Source organism: Lycium barbarum, chromosome 11 (assembly GCF_019175385.1).
Source record: "Lycium barbarum isolate Lr01 chromosome 11, ASM1917538v2, whole genome shotgun sequence".
In the NCBI taxonomy this organism is placed as follows: Eukaryota; Viridiplantae; Streptophyta; class Magnoliopsida; order Solanales; family Solanaceae; genus Lycium; species Lycium barbarum.
The window spans coordinates 9,378,091-9,387,490 of NC_083347.1; the positions used below are offsets into that span (position 1 = coordinate 9,378,091).

The 9,400-nt window shown below is 35.4% G+C and overlaps 1 protein-coding gene across 2 annotated transcripts; it reads left to right on the forward strand.

Annotated features, from left to right (window-relative positions):
- Positions 1 to 241: 241 nt before the first annotated feature.
- LOC132616894 (endoplasmic reticulum oxidoreductin-1) lies at positions 242 to 5,765 on the forward strand. Of its 2 annotated transcripts, none has more exons than XM_060331653.1 (10): positions 242 to 615; positions 1,847 to 1,978; positions 2,559 to 2,814; positions 3,092 to 3,202; positions 3,467 to 3,585; positions 3,722 to 3,826; positions 3,930 to 4,132; positions 4,425 to 4,548; positions 4,661 to 4,845; positions 5,295 to 5,434. In XM_060331653.1, the coding sequence occupies exons 1-10, from the start codon at positions 448 to 450 to the stop codon at positions 5,314 to 5,316; spliced, it is 1,425 nt and encodes a 474-aa protein (XP_060187636.1). In that variant the 5' UTR covers positions 242 to 447; the 3' UTR covers positions 5,317 to 5,434. The 2 variants fall into 2 exon arrangements, with proteins under 2 accessions (XP_060187636.1, XP_060187635.1); XM_060331652.1 differs by lacking the exon at positions 5,295 to 5,434 and adding an exon at positions 5,453 to 5,765 and having other exon boundaries at positions 246 to 615.
- The last annotated feature ends 3,635 nt before the right edge of the window (positions 5,766 to 9,400 follow it).

A 9,400-nucleotide genomic window follows, 5' to 3' on the forward strand; every position in this document is an offset into this window, starting at 1 on the left:
ACGTCACTTACATGTAAACGGATCCAATTTAATGTTTCCTTGTATAATTACAAGCGTTTCCAAAACAAGTCCCAACAACTTCAACTCGCTTCTCGGCGAGTGCAAAATCAATGCTCCTCTTTCAAATGACACGTGGCAAGGTCTTATCGCGCGTGACACTCAAACGCACATAAACCGACTGCAATGTTTTTCTACTCTCACGACCACGTAGTTGTAAAATCTGTGTGCTTAGGTGTTTGACCATCCCCAAGAAATTACACCAAAGGACACGGTATTAAGCCCATATATTCATTGATCTTCAAATATAACGTCTTTGATTTTGTCCAACTTTAGTGACACTGATATTTTCTGTAACCCCAAACAGTGAAAAAGTTCAATTCTTTAAAAAAAAAAAAAAAAAAAAAAAGAAGATTTTAGGGGTTTTGTCATTTGTTTTGTGTTGTTGTGATGGTGGAAGAAAGTGAAATTAACGGGCAAAAGGAAAAGGAAAATGAGAGGAAGAGAAGTGGAAGAAAATTGGGTAGATCAGCAATTGTGGCTATTTTGGTGTTGATAATAGCATTGGGTTGGGCATTTTTTTATACACACAAAGGGAAGCCGTGCCCTTGTATTCAGGTTCTTTGCTCAATTCTTGTTTAGTTTTGAGTTTTAATAGAGAAATATAAGGACTTGTTGATCACTACTTGTTCAAATTCCTTAGTAGAATTGTGCAGACTTGTGTATTAGTGATCTTATAAAAATTGTGATCCACAAATCAAATGCTTATTGTGACATTTTTGATGTTGAAATAAGCCTTGAGTTTGTACAAGTCCTTAAAGCTGGAAATATTAATTTTACAAGTATAATGAAATTAATTTCATTCCTCAAACAATATGCTAAAGTAATTATTGTGCAAGATGAGCATTTTAAGGAAAGAATTGAGCTTTTGAACAAAGCAAGATAATCTTCCTTTTGTTTTGTTATGGTGGGTGGCTAAAGCTGATTCTTTTGGTACCAAACTGGTATAATTCAGTAATGCAGTTGTTTGTTTGTATCTAAAATATTTAATCATAATTTCGGTTTATTCAATGGTATTCAAGAAGACATTTGGCTATACCTGGAGTTTCTACAAGTCCTTAAAATTGGAAATATCAATTGCTGATGTTGTAAACTCTGGCATTGTACAACTATACAACAACAACAACCCAGTGAAATCCCACAACGTGGGATCTGGGGAGGGTAGAGTTTACGCAGACCGTACTCCTACCAAGGTAGGATGGCTGTTTCCGAAAGACCCTCGGCTCAATAGAAAGCATAAAAAGAGGTCAGATAATTACTATAATGAAATTAATTTCATTCATCAACTAATATACTAAACCAATTCTTGTTGAAGATGAGCTTTTTAATGAAAGAATTGAGCTTTCGAACAGAGCAAGCTAATCACCGCATTGTTTTCTTATGGTGGATGGGTAAAGCTAATTCTTTTAGTACCAAAATGGTATATTTCAATCGTGCAGTTGTCTGCTTGTATCTAGGGGTTGTTTTGTTGGTGGGATGGGATAGACAAGGATATCCCATGGGATTATTTTATTCCACCTTCTATATGGGATAAGTTATCCCGGGATTATTATCCTTATCCCACCAACCAAACGACCTCTAAGTGTTTACTCATACTTATGGTTTTATCTAATGGCAATCAAGAAAACCTTCAGCTGCTTGTGAGTACCTTTTGTTAATTTTATATAAATTGGCTTTTAGGAGTCTCATGCTTACTGGAACTTTAAATGTTTGTGCATGCTTCTAGGCTCTAGCTATCTGAGTTATACAATTCTCGCTGACTGCTTGCTTTATCTTGATCTTAATGCAGGATTCTAGAAAATATACTGGAATAATTGAAGACTGCTGTTGTGATTATGAAACAGTTGACACAATTAATGGGGCTGTGTTACATCCTTTACTCCAAGGACTTGTTACGACTCCCTTCTTTAGATACTTTAAGGTGTGTTATAAAATCTAACCAATATGAAGAGAGTGGCTTATTTAGTATCACTTCTTTGATATATATTAGCACCATATTTTGCCCGCTTAATCAAAAGTGCAAATGTAGATTTGAGGAATATATACTTACTACAGAGAAATCTTTAGCAGGAAGTTGGTGATTATATTTTCAATAGAATAGATGGTTTTGAGAACTTTCCTCTAGTTTCCCGTCTATGGTTGATTTGGTTGCCAAGAGAGGAAAAACATAGTGTTACAAAGTTAATTGTTTTGACTTTTGTGGCATTTGGTTATCAGGAAAGTTGTGGGTAAATCAATTTAAAACTTATTCCACTATGCAAAAGATGTAGGAAGCTTGTAGGGAATACGGTTTCTTCTTTTTACTCTTGCATTTTCTTCCCAAACCTATATTTGCAAGGAAAAGACTTCTGAACTTGGTTGACATCCAAGCGAAGCCTAAGGAAAAGGTTGCTTATTTTTTATTATTATAATAAGCCCAAAACTAAGGTCAATACTGCCTATCTTTAATTCGAAATTGTCAAAGCGTGATTGTCAACCTAAACTATATGTAATGGCTGCAGGTTAAGCTGTGGTGTGACTGCCCTTTTTGGCCTGATGATGGTATGTGTAAGTTACGAGATTGCAGTGTCTGCGAATGTCCAGAAAATGAATTCCCCGAATCTTTTAGGAGACCACCACTTGGCCTTCCAGCTGATGATCTGAAATGTCAAGAGGGAAAACCAGAGGCAGCTGTTGACCGCACTCTCGACTCCAAGGTTTTCAGGGGATGGATAGAGGTAGATAACCCTTGGACAGTTGATGATGAGACAGATAATGGTAATTGATCTATCTTTGTCAATACACAGGGGAAGGGTTTTCCTCTCAACGTGTTTGGAACCTTGGTGTATCTTTCCAGACTTTCTGTTGGTGACTTCACGTCTTCACATATGAACAACTATGTGAGCAACTGAGCATAAGATGAAGGACAACGGAAGTTTGGATTTATCAAGTTGCACTAGGAGTTTAAAACTTATATAATGCCTTGTATGATTTTGATATTTGTTGAAGGTTTCTCTTTAGATTACTACTAAATTGTCGAACTTCCTCATTGCAGGTGAGATGACATATGTCAATCTCTTGCTGAACCCAGAGCGTTACACTGGTTACACTGGTCCGTCAGCCAGGCGAATATGGGATGCTATATATTCAGAGAACTGCCCGAAATGTGAGTCAATGATCCTTTCAATCGGTTAAAACCTTTGTTTTTCCCAATATTCTTGTGAGTCGTACTTGTAAAGTTACATTCAGAGGTTGAAATTTGAAAAATACCATCTTAACTCTTAAGTTAAGATGCTAAATTAATGAAGTCGGCTAGTACTCGTGCAAATTACTTCCCCTTGTGGTGCAGTATTGTCTTTACCAACTATTATCATATTCGAACCGTTTATCATTGTGAACTGAACAAGGAAGTTAACAATTTTATGGACAGATGCATCTGGAGAGATTTGCCAGGAGAAAAAGGTTTTATACAAGCTAATATCTGGTCTCCATTCTTCAATCTCAATACACATAGCAGCTGATTACCTGCTTGATGAAACTAAAAACTTGGTTAGTTGAAGTTAATATATAGCGTGTTTTCTATTATTCCTTGCCAAAAAAGGGATAAATGGCACTTGCAAAAGTGTGAACTATGCTTTTTCGGAGCACTTTAACAGGGAACTTGACTGCTTTGCTGCAATTTCAGTGGGGTACAAATCCAGAGCTGATGTATGATCGTGTTCTACAATATCCTGAACGTGTCAGAAACTTGTATTTTACTTTCCTCTTTGTTCTCCGAGCTGTAACAAAAGTGAGTACTCGCTCCATATGCCTTTATTTTGGTAACTCCCAGAATGTTAACATTGTAAACATTATTTATTGGGTTATCTACTCCTTCTTGATATGCTATACAGGCAAAAGATTACTTGGAGCAGGCTGAGTATGATACTGGTAATGCTGAGGAAGACCTGAAAGCACAGTCCCTTATGCGGCAGCTATTATACAACCCCAAACTGCAGGCTGCATGTCCAGTTCCGTTTGACGAAGCTAAACTGTGGAAAGGCCAAAGTGGACCTGAGCTAAAGCAGCAGATTCAAAAGCAATTCAGGAATATCAGGTTTCAATTGAACTGCTCTCAAGTTAATTTCATAAATTCAGAAAAGAAAGGTGCTAAAGGCTATTATCTTGCTTATACATGCTGCATTAACCCCCTTTTGCCTCTTACTTTGAGTCAACTGTATCAGTGCATTTTGTAGTTCAGCCCATTTATTCAAATGTCAGCATATATTTTAGCTTTTGAAAGATTACAGAAGATGATTTTTAGTGAGGTTGTGTTGTTCACAAGCTGCTGTCGATTATTTAGTTTACCATATGACTGAACAATTTGTTATGCACTTTTCGTGTTGCAGTGCTCTCATGGATTGTGTAGGATGTGAGAAATGTCGACTGTGGGGAAAGCTCCAGGTTCTTGGTCTTGGAACTGCATTAAAGATTCTCTTCTCAGTTGATGGTGAATATCGTCCTGATCAACATGTGAGTTTTCTTTTGTCTGTCTTCATCTGCAGACCTCTGTCTGGAACAAATATGTCTTATTCATGGCCAGTATTTCTTAGTCTTTCTGTCTATGTCCTTTTGTGTTTTACAGCTGCAGTTGCAAAGAAATGAAGTGATTGCTCTGGTAAACCTCCTTAATCGGCTATCAGAATCAATCAAACTTGTTCAGGAAATGAGCCCGACATTTGAGAAGACAATGAAGGGGCTAAGTCTACAGCCAGCTGCTAAGCTAATAAGCTCGTGGAAAAGACTATGGGAAACAGTAGTAGGGGATAGGTAAACATCACTCTCTGTTCTTTGTGATTAATTATTTGAATCCATGGTATATCTAGCTTCTGCTATTCTTTGTTTTAAAGCTTGAAACGAGGTAAATTTTAGCTTCGAACTCTTAGCCAAGCATTATGGCCGTTGCATAAAAGATTTTGTTGACTGAAATAAATGATCTTTTGAAGTCTAGAACTGAAATAAAGATTTTACCCTATACTTCTTGAATGTGCGAATGGATGGGAGCATAACATTTTATCGAGGAAGATTGGGAGTTATTTTGTTCCAAAGAGAAGGTAATTTGGGAAGAAGGGAAGTTACAATAGGACGCCATCAAACTTATTAACTTCAAAATTTGAAAATAAATCATTCCTTTGTTCTGGTTTTCTGCCTTTAAACAGTTTTTATTTATAAACTCTTTTCTGATGCGATGAAGCTGATGGTATTCCCCTCGATTACAGGGTCAGCATTTATTTTGAGTGAACATACTTGATAGCCCTGCTACCGTTTACGAGTTTCATTCATTAATGAAGCAAGAAATGGATGGTTTTTTTCTGCCTCTTTCCCTTCGTTCTGGTTCTGTCCTGCTAAAATTTCTTGTCTGTGGTACTATTTTTAGGTTGAGGAAGGTTCCATTGTAGCGGATCATATTAATACGATTTTGGTGTATAATGATGTAAAGAACGAATACAACTAAACTATTCAAAGGTGACAGACATTGAGAAGATTTCTACAGCCGGATAGCATACAAGGATACAGATTAATCGAGGACAGTGTCCGAAATTTGGAAAGACGGAATCCATTTTTACTGAGTAACTGGAAATTAGAATTGTGTCACTTCATCATGAAACTTTATGGATCCCTTTGAATGTTGTAACATTATTGTTGAAACTCTGTCTCTCTGTTCCTGAATGAAAGAATTTTGCTTCTGATGTGATGCTTATTTCTATTCCAACCAACCATGTTAGAACTGTGAAAACAATGTTCTTCTCAGTAGCATTCTGTTTTGGAGAAAACGACAGAATTAAAGAGTATTTTAGCATCATTTGACCGAATATTGACATATGAATAAGCAAATTAGAAAATTTAGGGCCCGTTTAGCCATTTGAATTATTCACATTTTTCTAGAATTTTTTTGCACTTTATTTGAAAACCAGTGTTTCGCTATGAAAATTTCAACTTGAAGTTGTATTTGTAATTTGAAGAACACCTAAAACATTGTTTTTACTTTTTTCACTTTCCGTACATTCAAACAATTAAATATTCTTTGTAAAAATTATAACTTAACATACTTCACGTTCAACTCCAACTTCAAATATTTCAAATAATGTGAAAACTATTTTGTTTCTATGGCCAAACGCCAACTTAGAGAAGTAAAAAACAGATAATTATTTCCTGAGTAGATACAATTAGCGGAGCTATATTTCCTTCAATTTCTCTTTTCACGATTCCTATTTCCTACGCATTTGCTGCATTCATGTAAAGGAAGAAAGAAACACTCTTGGATCTCCTACTATTTTTCTACATACAATCAGAACAAAACGAGTACAGACAAAATTATATGTACTAGTTTTTTATGACAGTGGTTTTCGGGTCAGTTTGCGCTGACTATCATACCGGCCTGCTACGTCACAGTAGCACAAGTATCCGATATTTCCGTACATCAAGGCTTAGGCAGATATAAAGAAATTATCTAGTATTTTGATTCCGCTAAAATTTGAAACTGAGACTTTATAATTCTTCATTAGGAGTATAAAGAATAGTGGTGTGTCAATTAGAGGAAGTTAGCGAACGACAACATATCTGGCAGTGCTATGTTTCTCCGTTGAAACTACAACTTGAACTTCGTTATACATGTTAAGTTTCCAAAATGGTTATTATGTTGCTAATTAGTATACTAGTTACCGTGCAGGTTCACTGTTGCTTAAAAACCTAAACCATTTAGGATTGTGATTAAATGTTTCCAAATTTACACCGATTCCACTTTGTTTAATCTTAAACCATTTAGGATTGTGATTAAATGTTTCGACAATTTGCTACTCCCATTCCGCCTAGGATGGGACGTAGTATCACAACTTCATTTCACATATTTTCATCTCATTAGTAATTTTAGTAAGGACGTCCAATATAATTCATTTTCCTACTAATAATAACTATGGCAGGGCAAAATATTCACTTTCCCCTAATTCAAAACACAACTAGAGTTTGTCAGTTTAATTAACAATCAGACAGCGGGATGCCCCTGTCTTCATTAGTTGGTCTTTCCCTCCTTCAGGGTTCATCAATATCAACACAGATGGCAATTTTATGCCTAATTCAGGCCAAGTGGGTTTCGGAGACGTTGCACGAGATCATAAAGGAAGGTGGTTAGGAGGATTCTACGGGTGGCTTAGTGTGAGAGCGACGTCAAGCCTTACACCGGAGTTGTGGGCTATACACAGCGGCGTAACCAAGGGAGAAAATTACAACCCGAAGAAAGTGATTATTGAAACCGATTCAAGTGATACCTTGATGTTGCAAAGTCATGTGAGAGATGTTGCCGAAAATCATCCTGATCATGTTATAACAGAAGAGTGTAGGCGTCTTATGTCAGAGCTCAAGATTTCTCTACTTCATACGTTGAGACAAGGTAATAATTGCGCAGATCACTTGTCAAAGTTAGGAAGAAAGCAAAACCAAAACTTGGTTATATTACATCGTCCACCACCATCTATGCATCAATTACTTCATGCGGATATGGCTCACGTAGCTTATGCTAGGTACCCGAAGATTGTAATGTAACGTGGAGCAGGAACAAAAATATTGCTAAATTTTAACATTTGTAAAAAATGAATAGAATACAATAATATTGAAGTATTATTTTGTTTATGTGTGATGATAATGCCATCATTAGATATCTTCTCTGTTTTATTTTTCTTGACATTTTCTTTACTCAGTACCTAGCACTATTAGCAGAAACATCATTTATTGTAGTTAAATCAATTTCCTGAAGAATTAGTTTATGTAGTATATATTGATTAAAGGTCTTCACTCTTTTTTATTAATCATAAATGGTTGACCAAACGTAGAAAAACAATTGATAAAGGCTAAAAAAAAAGACGATCATGTCCATGAATAAGAACTACTTCTAAAAGGATTTGGTATTGGGGAAAAGATAGAATATTTATATCTAAATACCGTCTTATTTTGACCATCTTAGATATTTTATTGTGATTAAATGTGACCGTAAGTAGTTCTTAGTTCTTACAAGTATCTAAGTAGACGAATTGAATTAAATGAATTTGTGAACAAATTAATAAAGTTTAGATGCACAAATTCTTTGTGAGCTGTTGCGGATTTAATTATTAAACACGATCTTGCAATGGTCATTTACTCCACTTTTACCATACAAAATGTAACAACTTGTAATTGTGTTAATTTTAACCAGAAAGAGTTCTTATTTTCTGCATTAATTTGTATAGTAGTTCTTTAATCAACTTTCACCATTTCAACAATAGCGATATGAAAGTGAGAGATCCTTCAAGCACTCGATCTATTTATACCTGTTAAAGCAAAAAGGTTTCTTAAAACTTCACTTCTAATTACGATAATTGGTGGATCTAGAGCATAGTTTATTGGTTCACGGGAATTAATCAGTAGCTTATTTGTACCGACCCTGTATTTCTATTAAGAATTCCATTAAATATCTACGTATAAAATATGTGAGTATGAACCCAATTATTATTACATAGTAGTATATATTAACTTGAGGTCGATGCAGGAATCCATAAACTTCAAATCTTGAATCCGCCCCTCTTATACCTACTTTTTGCTAACCAGAAATAGGTGACAAGAAATTAAATAGGGTCGAAATCTAGTTTGTACGCTAAAACTAGACAATATATACTGTGGTTTACTCTATGGGAAATAAAAGGCAGTTCTATTTTCCTTTTGTGTTTTCTTTACGAACTGTTATAAGTTTAATTAAATTTCCTTTTAATTTTGAGTGAAAATGAGTAACTTAGTCGTAAGATCACATAATAAACGTTGCCCAGGTATGATATCAACAATTAATCCTTAAAACAAATACTCCAACAATTATGAAAATGAGTAGATTGTATATACTCCTCAAACAATAAGTCAGTAAGTAACAATACGAAATTCCCTCACTAGCATCAACTGACGTGGCAGTTATTTTCTCTCACTTGAAAAACAAACACACATTCACCACAGATAGAAAAAAATGGGGTGGAATAGAGCTAAGAAGCAACCATTGCCAGATTGTAGTTGTGGCTACAAATGTAGTCTACTATAATAGGTACTCCCGTACTCCCAAACAAATAACAAAAAAAAAAAAAAAAAACTGAACAAAAATATTGAGTTCGGTTGAATCCGCAGCTTTAAGGCTATATTTTCCATGGGTTGACAAGGCATCAAGCACTAGCCTCTTCTTCATTGATTGTGGCTAAAACTTTATTAATTGGACGTTTCACTACATGCACAAATCTTGGTGGAGCAACTTCTGTAGCAACTGATCTTAATACTCTTGCAATCTTGGCCATTTCTGCCAAGTATAATAATATAATAT